The 20,286-nt window shown below is 38.3% G+C and overlaps 1 protein-coding gene across 1 annotated transcript in view; it reads right to left on the reverse strand.

The window, feature by feature from the left end:
- The window catches only part of LOC106593694 (serine protease HTRA3), a 28,305-nt gene extending 10,924 nt beyond the window's left edge, over positions 1-17,381 (reverse strand). The window contains exons 1-3 of the mRNA XM_082973982.1: positions 16,604-17,381; positions 2,288-2,393; positions 1,467-1,689 (exon numbers count right to left, since the gene is read on the reverse strand). Coding sequence (XP_082830108.1) covers positions 1,467-1,689; positions 2,288-2,393; positions 16,604-17,057 — 783 coding nt within the window. The 5' untranslated portion in view covers positions 17,058-17,381. The remainder of the gene's footprint in view (positions 1-1,466; positions 1,690-2,287; positions 2,394-16,603) is intronic.
- Positions 17,382-20,286: the final 2,905 nt, after the last annotated feature.

Genomic DNA, 20,286 nt, shown 5'->3' on the forward strand with positions numbered 1-20,286 from the left:
CCCATGTAGACCATCAAGCCTTGTTGACATTGGCAGTTTGAAGTGACTCAAATCCATTTTTTCGCTTATCCGGTTTGTATCTTTTCTTGTTCCTGGATTCTGAACAGCCAAAAAAGCACATGGAATCAGATATTTCAAGCCACATTCAAATCTGATCCCTGGCGATGTGACTTGTGTCTGAACGGTCAAATCTGATCCCTGGCGATGTGACTTGTGTCTGAAGGGATCTGAATCTGATTTATTTACCCTCAAGTGGTTTTTAGACTGTTATTTGGCACATCTTGTTGCTTTGCAGTTTGACAAGAACATGTGGTAGCTAGCTTGTTAATTATTTACAAACAACTTAGTGAATGTGCAAGAAAGTTAAACAGCTAGCTAGTTGACTGTTGTGGCTAGCTAGTTGACTGTTGTGGCTAGCTAGTTGACTGTTGTGGCTAGCTAGTTGACTGCTGTGGCTAGCTTGTTGACTGCTGTGGCTAACTAGTTGACTGCTGTGGCTAGCTTGTTGACTGCTGTGGCTAACTAGCTGACTGCTGTGGCTAACTAGTTGACTGCTGTGGCTAACTAGTTGACTGCTGTGGCTAGCTAGTTGACTGCTGTGGCTTGCTAGTTGACTGCTGTGGCTAACTAGTTGACTGCTGTGGCTAACTAGTTGACTGCTGTGGCTAGCTAGTTGACTGCTGTGGCTAGCTAGCGGACTGTTGTGGCTAGCTAGCTGACTGCTGTGGCTAGCTAGCTGACTGCTGTGGCTAACTAGTTGACTGTTGTGGCTAGCTAGTTGACTGCTGTGGCTAGCTAGTTGACTGTTGCGGCTAGCTTGTTGACTGCTGTGGCTAACTAGTTGACTGTTGTGGCTAACTAGTTGACTGTTGTGGCTAACTAGTTGACTGTTGTGGCTAGCTAGTTGACTGCTGTGGCTAACTAGTTGAATGCTGTGGCTAGCTAGTTGACTGCTGTGGCTAACTAGTTGACTGCTACTATGTCGTTACTATTACAACGAGCGTAGCCATGTCAGCAAATGACGGCTGTCTGAACACACACAAATCCCATTTGGTCATTTGTAACTTGGTGTTTGGACAGTCAGTATTCCAAAACGGATTTAAAAACCAAACTGTAGTGTGAAAGCTTAGAGCCATTGGGACACTAAGTTGTATGCATGTCAGCTGATTGTTGGCTTTGATGTTGGCGATATCAAGACTTCCTGTCTACTTCCTCCTTATCTCTCTCTCTCTCTCTCTCTCTCTCTCGTCTCTCTCTCGCCGCTTCCCTCTCTCTGTCTCTCTCTCGCCTCTTCTCTGTCTGTCTCTCTGTCTCTCTGTCTCTCTCTCGCCGCTTCTCTGTCTGTCTCTCTCTCTGTCTCTCTGTCTGTCTCTCTGTCTCTCTGTCTCCCTCTATCTCTCCCTCTCTCTATCTCTCCTCTCTACCTGGCCACCTAACCTGTTAAATGAAGGGTAAAGCTACCCTACCCGAGGGTTGACTTTGATGGTGGCGATATCCGACTTCCTGTCGACGTCCCGGACCGTGGCCTCATACGCTCCCCCGTCATGGAGCTGCACGCGGAGCTGTGGTCGGCCCGTTACCGTGGCAGCAGCGGTTACCACGTGAGCGTTGGTTACGATGAGTCCAGAGGGGCTTATGATGAACCCAGAACCACTAGACAGAGGGACATGACGACCAAATAGAGGATGTCTGAGAGAGAGAGGAGAGGAGAGGAGAGGAGAGGAGAGGAGAGGAGAGGAGAGGAGAGGAGAGGAGAGGAGAGGAGAGGAGAGGAGAGGAGAGGGAGGAGAGAGAGAGAGAGAGAGAGAGAGAGAGAGAGAGGCTGAATTTACATTTACATTCAGGATGTGTTCAATTCACACATCCACATTCTTATAAAAATAGGTGCTATCTAGAACATAAACGGTTATTCAGCTGTTCCCAAAGGATAACAGTTTGTGCGTGTCAGTGTGTTCCAGGCAGAACCTTTTTGGGTTCCATGTAAAACCCTTTCCACAGAGGGTTCTACCTGTAACCCAAATTTGTTCTACCTGGAACCAAAAAGGGTTCTACCTGGAACCAAAAAGGGTTCTACCTGGAACCAACAAAGGGTTCTCCTATGGGGACAGCCGAAGAACCATTTCGGAACCATTTTTTCTAAGAGTGCCCCCCCCCCCCCCCCCCCCCCCCACACACACACACACACACACACACACACACACACACACACACACACACACACACACACACACACACACACACACACACACACACACACACACACACACACACACACACAGGCAGTGACCTGAGGAAGAGCTCTATGTGAACCACAGCAGGAGCCATCTTTTCCACCACGTCAGCTATGAAGTTGAACTTGTATCTGGGGCTGTTGGGATGGACAGGAGCAGGACCTATACTGGCAACAAGAAGCCATCATGTCAACACAGAAACACCACCTCTACCTCTGTACAATGTTGGAATTAGAATGTTTACAAATGGAACGCTGGAGTTAGATTTAGAATGGTGGGATCTGAATGGAGGAGGAGGAGGAGGAGGAGGAGGAGGAGGAGGAGGAGGAGGAGAGAAGAGGAGGAACAGTAGGAGAGAAGAGGAGGAGGAGGAGAGAAGAGGAGAGAAGAGGAGAGAAGAGTAGGAGGAGGAGAGAAGAGGAAGAGGAGGAACAGTAGGAGAGAAGAGGAGGAGGAGGAGAGAAGAGGAGGAGGAGGAGAGAAGAGGAGGAACAGTAAGAGAGAAGTGGAGGAACAGTAGGAGAGAAGAGGAGGAGGAGGAGGAGGAGGAGAGAGAAGAGGAGGAACAGTAGGAGAGAAGAAGAGGAGGAGGAGAGAAGAGGAGAGAAGATGAGGAGGAGAGAAGAGGAGGAACAGTAGGAGAGAAGAGGAGGAGGAGGAGGAGGAGGAGAGAGAAGAGGAGGAACAGTAGGAGAGAAGAAGAGGAGGAGGAGAGAAGAGGAGAGAAGATGAGGAGGAGGAGGAGGAGAGAAGAGGAGGAGGAGGAACAGTAGGAGAGAAGAGGACGAGGAGGAGGAGGAGAGAAGAGGAGGAGGAGGAGGAACAGTAGCAGTGAAGAGGAGGATGAGGAACAGTAGGAGAGAAGAGGAGGAAGAAGAGGAGGAGGAGGAGGAGGCGGAGGAGGAACAGTAGGAGAGAGGAGGAGGAGGAAGAGGAGGAGGAGAGAAGAGAAGGAGAAACAGTAGGAGAAAAGACGAGGTGAAGGAGCAGGAGGAGGAGGAGGAGGAGAAACAGTAGGAGAAGGAGGAGGAGTAGAGAGTGAATATTGTTGCTGTTATTGTTGTGCTAACTCTGCATACAAAGGAAAAGAGTGAAAGGTGATTCACTGCCATGGTATTTCTCTCCTAACAGAAACCACAGTAGAAGTGGTATTTCTCTCCTAACAGAAACCACAGTAGAAGTGCCTCAGCAGAACCGTTAGAACTCATTATTCATAGCCCTCTTCATTAGTACTGGACTTCTACATTCCATGGTGGAATATAGAACACAATATTACCACATGCTCAGATAAGTCATCACGAATTAGGTTTCTATAAAAGGCGATCTCATAAGCAAATAGCCTACAACTTCAGAAAACCAATGTTGAACATTCAAACTCAGCTCTGGTAATGACTGTAGGGTAATGTCTGGTAATGACTGTCCTTTAACTGTAGGCTAATCAAGTATAGCCTAAGGAACAACAGTACTGATTGAGGTAGACAGACACCATAGGACAAATAAATGACATGGGAAGATTGGGTTTTTATAGGGCAACAACAATAAGCCTAGTTTATTGGTTTAGTCCTTTAACTGTAGGCTAGTTTATTGTTATAGTCCTTTAACTGTAGGCTAGTTTATTGTTTATTGGTTTAGTCCTTTAACTGTAGGCTAGTTTATTGTTTATTGGTTTAGTCCTTTAACTGTAGGCTAGTTTATTGTTATAACCCTTTAACTGTAGGCTAGTTTATTGTTATAACCCTTTAACTGTAGGCTAGTTTATTGTTATAGTCCTTTAACTGTAGGCTAGTTTATTGTTATAGTCCTTTAACTGTAGGCTAGTTTATTGTTATAGTCCTTTAACTGTAGGCTAGTTTATTGTTATAGTCCTTTAACTGTAGGCTAGTTCATTGTTATAGTCCTTTAACTGTAGGCTAGTTTATTGTTATAGTCCTTTAACTGTAGGCTAGTTTATTGTTATAGTCCTTTAACTGTAGGCTAGTTTATTGTTATAGTTCTTTAACTGTAGGCTAGTTTATTGTTATAGTCCTTTAACTGTATGCTAGTTTATTGTTATAGTCCGTTAACTGTAGGCTAGTTTATTGTTATAGCCTTTAACTGTAGGCTAGTTTATTGTTATAGCCTTTAACTGTAGGCTAGTTCATTGTTATAGTCCTTTAACTGTAGGCTAGTTCATTGTTATAACCCTTTAACTGTAGGCTAGTTTATTGTTATAACCCTTTAACTGTAGGCTAGTTTATTGTTATAGTCCTTTAACTGTAAGCTAGTTTATTGTTATAGTCCTTTAACTGTAGGCTAGTTTATTGTTATAGTCCTTTAACTGTAGGCTAGTTCATTGGTTTAGTCCTTTAACTGTAGGCTAGTTTATTGTTATAGTCCTTTAACTGTAGGCTAGTTTATTGTTATAGCCCTTTAACTGTAGGCTAGTTTATTGTTATAGCCCTTTAACTGTAGGCTAGTTTATTGTTATAGTCCTTTAACTGTAGGCTAGTTTATTGTTATAGTCCTTTAACTGTAGGTTAGTTTATTGTTATAGTCCTTTAACTGTAGACTAGTTCATTGTTATAGTCCTTTAACTGTAGGCTAGTTTATTGTTATAGTCCTTTAACTGTAGGCTAGTTTATTGTTATAGTCCTTTAACTGTAGACTAGTTTATTGTTATAGTCCTTTAACTGTAGGATAGTTCATTGTTATAGTCCTTTAACTGTAAGCTAGTTTATTGGTTTAGTCCTTTAACTGTAGGCTAGTTTATTGTTATAGTCCTTTAACTGTAGGCTAGTTTATTGTTATAACCCTTTAACTGTAGGCTAGTTTATTGTTATAGTCCTTTAACTGTAGGCTAGTTTATTGTTATAGTCCTTTAACTGTAGGCTAGTTTATTGTTATAGTCCTTTAACTGTATGCTAGTTTATTGTTATAGCCCTTTAACTGTAGGCTAGTTTATTGTTATAGTCCTTTAACTGTAGGCTAGTTTATTGTTATAGTCCTTTAACTGTAAGCTAGTTTATTGTTATAGTCCTTTAACTGTAGGCTAGTTTATTGTTATAGTCCTTTAACTGTAGGCTAGTTTATTGTTATAGCCTTTAACTGTAAGCTAGTTTATTGTTATAGCCCTTTAACTGTAGGCTAGTTTATTGTTATAACCCTTTAACTGTAGGCTAGTTTATTGTTATAGTCCTTTAACTGTAGGCTAGTTCATTGTTATAGTCCTTTAACTGTAGGCTAGTTTATTGTTATAGTCCTTTAACTGTAGGCTAGTTTATTGTTATAGTCCTTTAACTGTAGGCTAGTTCATTGTTATAGTCCTTTAACTGTAGGCTAGTTCATTGTTATAACCCTTTAACTGTAGGCTAGTTCATTGGTTTAGTCCATTAACTGTAGGCTAGTTTATTGTTATAGTCCTTTAACTGTAGGCTAGTTCATTGTTATAGTCCTTTAACTGTAGGCTAGTTTATTGTTATAGTCCTTTAACTGTAGGCTAGTTTATTGTTATAACCCTTTAACTGTAGGCTAGTTTATTGTTATAGTCCTTTAACTGTAGGCTAGTTCATTGTTATAGTCCTTTAACTGTAGGCTAGTTTAAAGTTATAGCAATATAACTGTAGGCTAATTCATTGATATAGTCCTTTAACTGTAGGCTAGTTTATTGTTATAATCCATTAACTGAAAGCTAGTTTATTGTTATAGTACTTTAACTGTAGGCTAGTTTATTGTTATAACCCTTTAACTGTAGGCTAGTTTATTGTTATAGCCTTTTAACTGTAAGCTAGTTTATTGTTATAGTCCTTTAACTGTATGCTAGTTTATTGTTATAGTCCTTTAACTGTAAGCTAGTTTATTGTTATAGTCCTTTAACTGTAGGCTAGTTTATTGTTATAGTCCTTTAACTGTAGGCTAGTTTATTGTTATAGTCCTTTAACTGTAGGCTAGTTTATTGTTATAGTCCTTTAACTGTAGGCTAGTTTATTGTTATAGTCCTTTAACTGTAGGCTAGTTTATTGTTATAGTCCTTTAACTGTAAGCTAGTTTATTGTTATAGTCCTTTAACTGTAGGCTAGTTTATTGTTATAGTCCTTTAACTGTAGGCTAGTTTATTGTTATAGTCCTTTCACTGTAGGCTAGTTTATTGTTATAGTCCTTTAACTGTATGCTAGTTTATTGTTATAGTCCTTTAACTGTAGGCTAGTTCATTGTTATAGTCCTTTAACTGTAGGCTAGTTTATTGTTATAGTCCTTTAACTGTAGGCTAGTTTATTGTTATAGCCCTTTAACTGTAGGCTAGTTTATTGTTATAGTCCTTTAACTGTAGGCTAGTTTATTGTTATAGTCCTTTAACTGTAGGCTAGTTTATTGTTATAACCCTTTAACTGTAGGCTAGTTTATTGTTATAGTCCTTTAACTGTAGGCTAGTTTATTGTTATAGTCCTTTAACTGTAGGCTAGTTTATTGTTATAGTTCTTTAACTGTAGGCTAGTTCATTGTTATAGTCCTTTAACTGTTGGCTAGTTTATTGTTATAGCCCTTTAACTGTAGGCTAGTTTATTGTTATAGTCCTTTAACTGTAGGCTAGTTCATTGTTATAGTCCTTTAACTGTAGGCTAGTTTATTGTTATAACCCTTTAACTGTAGGCTAGTTTATTGTTATAGTCCTTTAACTGTAGGCTAGTTCATTGTTATAGTCCTTTAACTGTAGGCTAGTTTATTGTTATAACCCTTTAACTGTAGGCTAGTTTATTGTTATAGTCCTTTAACTGTAGGCTAGTTTATTGTTATAGTCCTTTAACTGTAGGCTAGTTTATTGTTATAGTCCTTTAACTGTAGACTAGTTTATTGGTTTAGTCCTTTAACTGTAGGCTAGTTTATTGTTATAGCCCTTTAACTGTAGGCTAGTTTATTGTTATAGTCCTTTAACTGTAGGCTAGTTTATTGTTATAGTCCTTTAACTGTAGGCTAGTTTATTGTTATAGCCCTTTAACTGTATGCTAGTTTATTGTTATAGTCCTTTAACTGTAGGCTAGTTTATTGTTATAGTCCTTTAACTGTAGGCTAGTTTATTGTTATAGTCCTTTAACTGTAGGCTAGTTTATTGTTATAGTCCTTTAACTGTAGGCTAGTTTATTGTTATAGTCCTTTAACTGTAGGCTAGTTTATTGTTATAGTCCTTTAACTGTAGGCTAGTTTATTGTTATCGCCCTTTAACTGTAAGCTAGTTTATTGTTATAGTCCTTTAACTGTAGGCTAGTTTATTGTTATAGTCCTTTAACTGTAGGCTAGTTTATTGTTATAGTCCTTTAACTGTAGGCTAGTTTATTGTTATAGTCCTTTAACTGTAGGCTAGTTTATTGTTATAGTCCTTTAACTGTAGGCTAGTTTATTGTTATAGTCCTTTAACTGTAGGCTAGTTTATTGTTATAGTCCTTTAACTGTAGGCTAGTTTATTGTTATAGTCCTTTAACTATAGGCTAGTTTATTGTTATAGTCCTTTAACTGTAGGCTAGTTTATTGTTATAGTCCTTTAACTGTAGGCTAGTTTATTGTTATAGTCCTTTAACTGTAGGCTAGTTTATTGTTATAGTCCTTTAACTATAGGCTAGTTTATTGTTATAGTCCTTTAACTGTAGGCTAGTTTATTGTTATAGTCCTTTAACTGTAAGCTAGTTTATTGTTATAGTCCTTTTACTATAGGCTAGTTTATTGTTATAGTCCTTTAACTGTAGGCTAGTTTATTGTTATAGTCCTTTAACTGTAGGCTAGTTTATTGTTATAGTCCTTTAACTGTAGGCTAGTTTATTGTTATAGTCCTTTAACTGTAGGCTAGTTTATTGTTATAGTCCTTTAACTGTAAGCTAGTTTATTGTTATAGTCCTTTAACTGTAGGCTAGTTTATTGTTATAGTCCTTTAACTGTAGGCTAGTTTATTGTTATAGTCCTTTAACTGTAGGCTAGTTTATTGTTATAGTTCTTTAACTGTAGGCTAGTTTATTGTTATAGCCCTTTAACTGTAGGCTAGTTTATTGTTATAGTCCTTTAACTGTAGGCTAGTTTATTGTTATAACCCTTTAACTGTAGGCTAGTTCATTGTTATAGTCCTTTAACTGTAGGCTAGTTTATTGTTATAGCCCTTTAACTGTAGGCTAGTTTATTGTTATAGTCCTTTCACTGTAGGCTAGTTTATTGTTATAGTCCTTTAACTGTAGGCTAGTTTATTGTTATAGTCCTTTAACTGTAGGCTAGTTCATTGTTATAGTCCTTTAACTGTAGGCTAGTTTATTGTTATAGTCCTTTAACTGTAGGCTAGTTCATTGTTATAGTCCTTTAACTGTAGGCTAGTTTATTGTTATAGTCCTTTAACTGTAGGCTAGTTTATTGTTATAGTCCTTTAACTGTAGGCTAGTTCATTGTTATAGTCCTTTAACTGTAGGCTAGTTTATTGTTATAGCCCTTTAACTGTAGGCTAGTTTATTGTTATAGTCCTTTAACTGTAGGCTAGTTTATTGTTATAGCCCTTTAACTGTAGGCTAGTTTATTGTTATAGCCCTTTAACTGTAGGCTAGTTTATTGTTATAGTCCTTTAACTGTAGGCTAGTTTATTGTTATAGCCCTTTAACTGTAGGCTAGTTTATTGTTATAGTCCTTTAACTGTAGGCTAGTTTATTGTTATAGTCCTTTAACTGTAGGCTAGTTCATTGGTTTAGTCCTTTAACTGTAGGCTAGTTTATTGTTATAGTCCTTTAACTGTAGGCTAGTTTATTGTTATAGTCCTTTAACTGTAGGCTAGTTTATTGTTATAGTCCTTTAACTGTATGCTAGTTTATTGTTATAGTCCTTTAACTGTAGGCTAGTTTATTGTTATAGTCCTTTAACTGTAGGCTAGTTTATTGTTATAGTCCTTTAACTGTAGGCTAGTTCATTGTTATAGTCCTTTAACTGTATGCTAGTTTATTGTTATAGTCCTTTAACTGTATGCTAGTTTATTGTTATAGTCCTTTAACTGTAGGCTAGTTCATTGTTATAGTCCTTTAACTGTAGGCTAGTTTATTGTTATAGTCCTTTAACTGTAGGCTAGTTTATTGTTATAGTCCTTTAACTGTAGGCTAGTTTATTGTTATAGCCCTTTAACTGTAGGCTAGTTTATTGTTATAGTCCTTTAACTATAGGCTAGTTTATTGTTATAGTCCTTTAACTGTAGGCTAGTTTATTGTTATAGTCCTTTAACTGTAAGCTAGTTTATTGTTATAGTCCTTTAACTATAGGCTAGTTTATTGTTATAGTCCTTTAACTGTAGGCTAGTTTATTGTTATAGTCCTTTAACTGTAGGCTAGTTTATTGTTATAACCCTTTAACTGTAGGCTAGTTTATTGTTATAGCCTTTAACTGTAAGCTAGTTTATTGTTATAGCCCTTTAACTGTAGGCTAGTTTATTGTTATAGTCCTTTAACTGTAGGCTAGTTTATTGTTATAGTCCTTTAACTGTAGGCTAGTTTATTGTTATAGTCCTTTAACTGTAAGCTAGTTTATTGTTATAGTCCTTTAACTGTAGGCTAGTTTATTGTTATAGTCCTTTAACTGTAGGCTAGTTTATTGTTATAGTCCTTTAACTGTAGGCTAGTTTATTGTTATAGTCCTTTAACTGTAGGCTAGTTTATTGTTATAGCCCTTTAACTGTAGGCTAGTTTATTGTTATAGTCCTTTAACTGTAGGCTAGTTTATTGTTATAGTCCTTTAACTGTAGGCTAGTTTATTGTTATAGTCCTTTAACTGTAGGCTAGTTTATTGTTATAGTCCTTTAACTGTAGGCTAGTTTATTGTTATAGTCCTTTAACTGTAGGCTAGTTTATTGTTATAGTCCTTTAACTGTAGGCTAGTTCATTGTTATAGTCCTTTAACTGTAGGCTAGTTTATTGTTATAGTCCTTTAACTGTAGGCTAGTTTATTGTTATAGTCCTTTAACTGTAGGCTAGTTCATTGTTATAGTCCTTTAACTGTAGGCTAGTTTATTGTTATAGTCCTTTAACTGTAGGCTAGTTTATTGTTATAGTCCTTTAACTGTAGGCTAGTTTATTGTTATAGTCCTTTAACTGTAGGCTAGTTTATTGTTATAGCCCTTTAACTGTAGGCTAGTTTATTGTTATAGTCCTTTAACTGTAGGCTAGTTCATTGTTATAGTCCTTTAACTGTAGGCTAGTTTATTGTTATAGTCCTTTAACTGTAGGCTAGTTTATTGTTATAGTCCTTTAACTGTAGGCTAGTTTATTGTTATAGTCCTTTAACTGTAGGCTAGTTTATTGTTATAGTCCTTTAACTGTAGGCTAGTTTATTGTTATAGTCCTTTAACTGTAGGCTAGTTTATTGTTATAGTCCTTTAACTGTAGGCTAGTTTATTGTTATAGTCCTTTAACTGTAGGCTAGTTTATTGTTATAGTCCTTTAACTGTAGGCTAGTTTATTGTTATAGTCCTTTAACTGTAGGCTAGTTTATTGTTATAGTCCTTTAACTGTAGGCTAGTTTATTGTTATAGTCCTTTAACTGTAGGCTAGTTTATTGTTATAGTCCTTTAACTGTAGGCTAGTTTATTGTTATAGTCCTTTAACTGTAGGCTAGTTTATTGTTATAGTCCTTTAACTGTAGGCTAGTTTATTGTTATAGTCCTTTAACTGTAGGCTAGTTCATTGTTATAGTCCTTTAACTGTAGGCTAGTTTATTGTTATAGTCCTTTAACTGTAGGCTAGTTCATTGTTATAGTCCTTTAACTGTAGGCTAGTTCATTGTTATACCCTTTAACTGTAGGCTAGTTTATTGTTTAGTCCTTTAACTGTAGGCTAGTTTATTGTTATAGTCCTTTAACTGTAGGCTAGTTTATTGTTATAGTCCTTTAACTGTAGGCTAGTTTATTGTTATAGTCCTTTAACTGTAGGCTAGTTCATTGTTATAGTCCTTTAACTGTAGGCTAGTTTATTGTTATAGTCCTTTAACTGTAGGCTAGTTTATTGTTATAGTCCTTTAACTGTAGGCTAGTTCATTGTTATAGTCCTTTAACTGTAGGCTAGTTTATTGTTATAGCCCTTTAACTGTAGGCTAGTTTATTGTTATAGTCCTTTAACTGTAGGCTAGTTTATTGTTATAGTCCTTTAACTGTAGGCTAGTTTATTGTTATAGTCCTTTAACTGTAGGCTAGTTTATTGTTATAGTCCTTTAACTGTAGGCTAGTTTATTGTTATAGTCCTTTAACTGTAGGCTAGTTTATTGTTATAGTCCTTTAACTGTAGGCTAGTTTATTGTTATAGTCCTTTAACTGTAGGCTAGTTTATTGTTATAGTCCTTTAACTGTAGGCTAGTTTATTGTTATAGTCCTTTAACTGTAGGCTAGTTTCATTGTTATAGTCCTTTAACTGTAGGCTAGTTTATTGTTATAGTCCTTTAACTGTAGGCTAGTTTATTGTTATAGTCCTTTAACTGTAGGCTAGTTTATTGTTATAGTCCTTTAACTGTAGGCTAGTTTATTGTTATAGTCCTTTAACTGTAGGCTAGTTTATTGTTATAGTCCTTTAACTGTAGGCTAGTTTATTGTTATAGTCCTTTAACTGTAGGCTAGTTTATTGTTATAGTCCTTTAACTGTAGGCTAGTTTATTGTTATAGTCCTTTAACTGTAGGCTAGTTTATTGTTATAGTCCTTTAACTGTAGGCTAGTTTATTGTTATAGTCCTTTAACTGTAGGCTAGTTTATTGTTATAGTCCTTTAACTGTAGGCTAGTTTATTGTTATAGTCCTTTAACTGTAGGCTAGTTTATTGTTATAGTCCTTTAACTGTAGGCTAGTTTATTGTTATAGTCCTTTAACTGTAGGCTAGTTTATTGTTATAGTCCTTTAACTGTAGGCTAGTTTATTGTTATAGTCCTTTAACTGTAGGCTAGTTTATTGTTATAGTCCTTTAACTGTAGGCTAGTTTATTGTTATAGTCCTTTAACTGTAGGCTAGTTTATTGTTATAGTCCTTTAACTGTAGGCTAGTTTATTGTTATAGTCCTTTAACTGTAGGCTAGTTTATTGTTATAGTCCTTTAACTGTAGGCTAGTTTATTGTTATAGTCCTTTAACTGTAGGCTAGTTTATTGTTATAGTCCTTTAACTGTAGGCTAGTTTATTGTTATAGTCCTTTAACTGTAGGCTAGTTTATTGTTATAGTCCTTTAACTGTAGGCTAGTTTATTGTTATAGTCCTTTAACTGTAGGCTAGTTTATTGTTATAGTCCTTTAACTGTAGGCTAGTTTATTGTTATAGTCCTTTAACTGTAGGCTAGTTTATTGTTATAGTCCTTTAACTGTAGGCTAGTTTATTGTTATAGTCCTTTAACTGTAGGCTAGTTTATTGTTATAGTCCTTTAACTGTAGGCTAGTTTATTGTTATAGTCCTTTAACTGTAGGCTAGTTTATTGTTATAGTCCTTTAACTGTAGGCTAGTTCATTGTTATAGTCCTTTAACTGTAGGCTAGTTTATTGTTATAGTCCTTTAACTGTAGGCTAGTTTATTGTTATAGTCCTTTAACTGTAGGCTAGTTTATTGTTATAGTCCTTTAACTGTAGGCTAGTTTATTGTTATAGTCCTTTAACTGTAGGCTAGTTTATTGTTATAGTCCTTTAACTGTAGGCTAGTTTATTGTTATAGTCCTTTAACTGTAGGCTAGTTTATTGTTATAGTCCTTTAACTGTAGGCTAGTTTATTGTTATAGTCCTTTAACTGTAGGCTAGTTTATTGTTATAGTCCTTTAACTGTAGGCTAGTTTATTGTTATAGTCCTTTAACTGTAGGCTAGTTTATTGTTATAGTCCTTTAACTGTAGGCTAGTTTATTGTTATAGTCCTTTAACTGTAGGCTAGTTTATTGTTATAGTCCTTTAACTGTAGGCTAGTTCATTGTTATAGTCCTTTAACTGTAGGCTAGTTTATTGTTATAGTCCTTTAACTGTAGGCTAGTTTATTGTTATAGCCCTTTAACTGTAGGCTAGTTTATTGTTATAGTCCTTTAACTGTAGGCTAGTTTATTGTTATAGTCCTTTAACTGTAGGCTAGTTCATTGTTATAGTCCTTTAACTGTAGGCTAGTTTATTGTTATAGCCCTTTAACTGTAGGCTAGTTTATTGTTATAGTCCTTTAACTGTAGGCTAGTTTATTGTTATAGTCCTTTAACTGTAGGCTAGTTTATTGTCATAGTCCTTTAACTGTAGGCTAGTTCATTGTTATAGTCCTTTAACTGTAGGCTAGTTTATTGTCATAGTCCTTTAACTGTAGGCTAGTTTATTGTTATAGTCCTTTAACTGTAGGCTAGTTTATTGTTATAGTCCTTTAACTGTAGGCTAGTTTATTGTTATAGTCCTTTAACTGTAGGCTAGTTTATTGTTATAGCCCTTTAACTGTAGGCTAGTTTATTGTTATAGTCCTTTAACTGTAGGCTAGTTCATTGTTATAGTCCTTTAACTGTAGGCTAGTTCATTGTTATAACCCTTTAACTGTAGGCTAGTTCATTGGTTTAGTCCTTTAACTGTAGGCTAGTTTATTGTTATAGTCCTTTAACTGTAGGCTAGTTTATTGTTATAGCCCTTTAACTGTAGGCTAGTTTATTGTTATAGTCCTTTAACTGTAGGCTAGTTTATTGTTATAGTCCTTTAACTGTAGGCTAGTTTATTGTTATAGTCCTTTAACTGTAGGCTAGTTTATTGTTATAGTCCTTTAACTGTAGGCTAGTTCATTGTTATAGTCCTTTAACTGTAGGCTAGTTTATTGTTATAGTCCTTTAACTGTAGGCTAGTTTATTGTTATAGTCCTTTAACTGTATGCTAGTTTATTGTTATAGTCCTTTAACTGTAGGCTAGTTCATTGTTATAGTCCTTTAACTGTAGGCTAGTTTATTGTTATAGTCCTTTAACTGTAGGCTAGTTTATTGGTTTAGTCCTTTAACTGTAGGCTAGTTTATTGTTATAGTCCTTTAACTGTAGGCTAGTTTATTGTTATAGTCCTTTAACTGTAGGCTAGTTCATTGTTATAGTCCTTTAACTGTAGGCTAGTTTATTGTTATAGTCCTTTAACTGTAGGCTAGTTTATTGTTATAGTCCTTTAACTGTAGGCTAGTTCATTGTTATAGTCCTTTAACTGTAGGCTAGTTCATTGTTATAGTCCTTTAACTGTATGCTAGTTTATTGTTATTAGTGTCTCCAAACTAGTCTCATCAATCTACACACAATACCTCATGATGACAAAGCAAAAAGAGGTTTTTAGACACTTAAAAAAAATTAAAAATTAAAATTATTATAGAAATACCTTATTCAAGTATTCAGACCCATTGCTATGACATTCAAAATTGATCTCAGGTGCATCCTGTTTCCATTGATCATCCTTGAGATGTTTCTACAACTTGATTGGAGTCCACCTGTGGTTTATTCAATTGATTGGACATGATCTGGAAAGGCACACACCTGTCTATTTAAGGTCCCACAGTTGATAGTGCATGTCTGAGCAAAAACCAAGCCATGAGGTCGAAGGAATTGTCCGTAATGCTCCGAGACAGGATTGTGTAGAGGCACAGACCTGGGAAGGGTCCCAAAAACTTTCTGCAGCATTGAAGGTCCCCAAGAACACAGTGGCCTTTCAAAGATAATTTGTAAAAATCCAAATTACTTCACAGATCTTCATTGTAAAGGGTTTAAACACTGTTTCCTATGCTCCAATTAACTATAAACAATTCATGAACATGCACCTGTGGAACGGTCGTTAAGACACTAACATCTTACAGACGGTAGGCAATTAAGGTCACAGTTATGAAAACTTAGGACACTAAAGAGGCCTTTCTACTGACTTTGAAAAACACCAAAAGAAAAATGGCCAGGGTCCCTGCTCATTTGTGTGAACGTGCCTTAGGCATGCTGCAAGGAGGCATGAGGACTGCAGATGTGGCCAGGGCAATAAATTGCAATGTCCGTACTGTGAGATGCCTAAGACAGAGCTACAGGGAGACAGGATAGACAGCTCATCGTCCTCGCAGTGCCAGACCACGTGTAACACCTGCACAGGATCAGTACATCTGAACATCACACATGCGGGACAGGTACAGGTACAGGATGACAACAACAACTGCCCGAGTTACACCAGGAATGCACAATCCCTCCATCAGTGCTCAGACTGTCCGCAATAGGCTGAGAGAAGCTGGACTGAGGGCTTGTAGGCCTGTTGTAAGGCAGGTCCTCACCAGACATCAACGGCAACAACGTCGCCTATGGGCACAAACCCACCGTCGCTGGACCAAACAGGACTGGCAAAAAGTGCTCTTCACTGGCGAGTCGCGGTTTTGTCTCACCAGGGGTGATGGTCAGATTCGCGTTTATCGTCAAAGGAATGAGCGTTACACCGAGGCCGATTTGGAGGTGGAGGGTCCATCATGGTCTGGGGCAGTGTCTCACAGCATCATCGGACTGAGCTTGTTGTCATTGCAGGCAATCTCAACGCTGTGCGTTACAGGGAAGACATCCTCCTCCTTCATGTGGTACCCTTCCTGCAGGCTCATCCTGACATGACCCTCCAGCATGAGAATACCACCAGCCGTATTGCTCATTCTGTGTGTGATTTCCTGCAAGACAGGAATGTCAGTGTTCTGCCATGGCCAGCGAGGAGCCCGGATCTCAATCCCATTGAGCACATCTGGGACCTGCTGGATCGCAGGGTGAGGGCTAGGCCATTCCCCCCCAGAAATGTCAGTGAACTTGCAGGTGCCTTGGTGGAAGAGTGGGGTAACATCTCACAGCAAGAACTGGCAAATCTGGTGCAGTCCATGAGAAGGAGATGCACTGCAGTACTTAATGGTGGCCACACCAGATACTGACTGTTACTTTTGATTTTGACCCCCCCCCCCCCCCCCCCTTTGTTCAGGGACACATTATTCAATTTCTGTTAGTCACATGTCTCTGGAACTTGTTCAGTTTACGTCTCAGGTGTGGAATCTTATGTTCATACACATTTCTACACATGTTAAGTTTGCTGAAAATAAATGCAATTGACAGTGAGGACGTTGCTTTTTTTGCTGAGTTTATTAGTTTGCAAAACTTTCTAAAAACCTGTTTTTGCTTTGTCATTATATGGTATTGTGTGTAGAATTTAATCAATTTTAGAATAAGGCTGTAACGTAACAAAATGTGGAAAAAGGTCAAGGTGTCTGAATACCTTCCCAATGCACTGTATATGCTAGCTCTTTACATATAGACAGGGCCTTCTTCAAATACAGCTTTGAGCTGCCATGGTACTCATAAAATAAAACGCAACTCAAGCTGCACGTAAAGCCCTGGATGAGAGCTAGGCTATAGGCAAATGGCTATAGGCTAATGGCTAGGACTTACCTGATGGACAGGGTCCCTTGTGTACTTGGGTGATGGCATCCCTTTCCTTCTGAAGAGCTTTCCGGCTGGCAGCCTTCATCCGACACACATTCCCGTACGTCTTTCCGTCGCTACCACACACCTTATACCCCATCTTACACTGACACAGCCGCCGCTTGGAGCTCCGCTTCGCCGACGGGCCCTTGTTAGGACCGTTAGGGGACCTACACTCTAAGCCGTCCCCACACGGGAGGTCGTTTTTCCGGCCACAGAGTTCACCCTCGCCCCGGGAACACACCAGGCAACAGTTGCACCGGTCTGGGACATACCCGCTGGGGCAGTTCGGACTAGGACACTCGCTCACGTCGCACTGGGAGGAACACTTTTTGGAGCTGGACGCGGCACCGGCTCCTGCACCAGACCCGGTGAGCTTGTGTGCGAAAAATACCGTCGCCGCGAACAGGAACACACGCATCCCGAGAATTCTGTAATAAAAAGAGGGGAAGCAAAAAGCCTGAAAGAAAAAGAGATTCTCTGTAAATGCTGGAATGGAGTTCGGGAGGATTACAGGTACTCCACTGGATAGTTAGATAGTTGTCTCTTCAACGAGCTTGGTAAAGTCTCTTTTCGTGGTAAACAATTTTTATCAGTTAGATATTCTGTTCTTAAGACTCTACAAATGTATTCTATGTATTATAATCCTTATACTTTAAAATTATACTTCAATTTTATTGAAACAAATAGGACTGCTGTCTGCATTGCGTAATGAGGAGTGAAAGAGAGCACACCCAAGACAGACAGAGAGACTGATTCACATACCTCGACACTGTGACAGACGGATCATGATGAATATCTCTCTACCTCCCCCCAACAACTCAATGTGGACACTGGAGGCTGACCCATCAACCCTCCCTCCCTCGTACAAACCTACAAACGCACGGGCACTGTGTGTCTGGCACACAAACAGGCAGGCAGCGAATTGGTCAAAGGTTTTAACTGACCGCCGTGCGCCATCTAGTGGAGAATTAAGATAACTGTTACAGTTCTCTCTCTCTTTATTTATTTCTTTCTCTCTTTCTCTCTTTCTTTCTGTTCTTTATTCCTTCTCTCTAACATGTCCTGTCCATCTTCATGACTTTGAGGCTACTAAAAAGGTGAAACAAACAACTGAAATGGGGACTACAGTAGGTAGAGTAATGTAGACGTAGAGTAAAATGGGGACTACAGTAGGTGAAGGTATGTAGACTGAAATGGGGACTACAGTAGGTGAAGGTATGTAGACTGAAATGGTGCCTACAGTAGGTGAGGTGATGTTGACGTAGACTGAAATGGGGACTACAGTAGGTGAAGGTATGTAGACTGAAATGGGGACTACAGTAGGTGAAGGTACGTAGACTGAAATGGGGACTACAGTAGGTGAAGGTATGTAGACTGAAATGGGGACTACAATAGGTGAAGGTATGTAGACTGAAATGGGGACTACAGTAGGTGAAAGTATGTAGACTGAAATGGGGCCTACAGTAGGTGAAGGTATGTAGACTGAAATGGGGACTACAATAGGTGAAGGTATGTAGACTGAAATGGGGACTACAATAGGTGAAGGTATGTAGACTGAAATGGGGACTACAGTAGGTGAAGGTATGTAGACTGAAATGGGGACTACAGTAGGTGAAAGTATGTAGACTGAAATGGGGCCTACAGTAGGTGAAGGTATGTAGACTGAAATGGGGACTACAGTAGGTGAGGTGATGTTGACTTGATATCTAGAGTTCTATTTAGTTCTCATTGTAATTCCATGGAACCCCCTCCAACTCATCAGGACGTGACTGACCTGAAAAGGGCCAATCCAGGATCCTCACCTCCTCTTCTTCTTCATTTAAATGAATGATAAGTAGCCATTGATTCTTGAGGAATATAACTTGGTAACTTAGTAACTCATGAGCTTAGTTCAACTGTCCTACCCCATCAGAACCCCAAATTACAAGTGTAAACAACTACTATACAGCTTGAAAACACAATGTTGATGTCATGGATGTTAACTTCCTGTATCCATAGTTCTGTCTGTGAATCTAGAAGATCAGTTCTTGGATCTATATTTCTGTCTGTGAATCTAGACGATCAGTTCTTGGATCTATATTTCTGTCTGTGAATCTAGACGATCAGTTCCTGTATCCATAGCTCTGTCTGTGAATCTAGACGATCAGTTCCTGTATCCATAGTTCTGTCGTCTGTGAATCTAGACGATCAGTTCCTGTATCCATAGTTCTGTCTGTGAATCTAGAAGATCAGTTCTTGGATCTATATTTCTGTCTGTGAATCTAGACGATCAGTTCCTGTATCCATAGTTCTGTCTGTGAATCTAGACGATCAGTTCCTGTATCCATAGTTCTGTCATCTGTGAATCTAGACGATCAGTTCCTGTATCCATAGTTCTGTCTGTGAATCTAGACGATCAGTTCCTGTATCCATAGTTCTGTCTGTGAATCTAGACGATCAGTTCCTGTATCCATAGTTCTGTCTGTGAATCTAGACGATCAGTTCCTGTATCCATAGTTCTGTCTGTGAATCTAGACGATCAGTTCCTGTATCCATAGTTCTGTCTGTGAATCTAGACGATCAGTTCCTGTATCCATAGTTCTGTCTGTGAATCTAGACGATCAGTTCCTGTACCCATAGTTCTGTCTGTGAATCTAGACGATCAGTTCTTGGATCCATAGTTCTGTCTGTGAATCTAGACGATCAGTTCCTGTATCCATAGTTCTGTCTGTGAATCTAGACGATCAGTTCCTGTATCCATAGTTCTGTCTGTGAATCTAGACGATCAGTTCCTGTATCCATAGTTCTGTCTGTGAATCTAGACGATCAGTTCTTGGATCTATAGTTCTGTCTGTGAATCTAGACGATCAGTTCCTGTACCCATAGTTCTGTCTGTGAATCTAGACGATCAGTTCCTGTACCCATAGTTCTGTCTGTGAATCTAGACGATCAGTTCTTGGATCTATAGTTCTGTCTGTGAATCTAGACGATCAGTTCTTGGATCTATAGTTCTGTCTGTGAATCTAGACGATCAGTTCCTGTATCCATAGTTCTGTCTGTGAATCTAGACGATCAGTTCCTGTATCCATAGTTCTGTCTGTGAATCTAGACGATCAGTTCCTGTATCCATAGTTCTGTCTGTGAATCTAGACGATCAGTTCCTGTATCCATAGTTCTGTCTGTGAATCTAGACGATCAGTTCTTGGATCTATAGTTCTGTCTGTGAATTTGAGAGTGGTTACACTTCTCCAGCATCATGCCTCAACCAAGTGGTGGTGACCATTGTGTTGCTTTTGTCAAATTCCAATAATTCTTCCACAATGTTGTGTTATATGTCAACATGCAGTGACTACATCAAGCTTGTGACTCTACAAAATGTTCTTTATGCTGTTTGGCAGTTCGTTTTGGTTGTTTCGGATGATTTTGTGCCCAGTGGAGGTGAATGGTAAATGATGTATTGTCATTTTGTGGTCACTTGTTGTTGTGTGGTAGGAATATAATATGTTTCTGATCACTTCTACATTGGTGTTGATTGCTACCATGATTACGGATAATCATGAATGAATTGTTTATAATGATGAGTGAGAAAGTTACAGATTTCACTACAATCATGTCCCCCCCAAAAAACACACTAAACCTCTCACCATTACCAATAACAGTGGAGGTTG

This window comes from Salmo salar, chromosome 04 (assembly GCF_965601325.2).
Source record: "Salmo salar chromosome 04, fSalSal1, whole genome shotgun sequence".
Classification (NCBI taxonomy): Eukaryota; Metazoa; Chordata; class Actinopteri; order Salmoniformes; family Salmonidae; genus Salmo; species Salmo salar.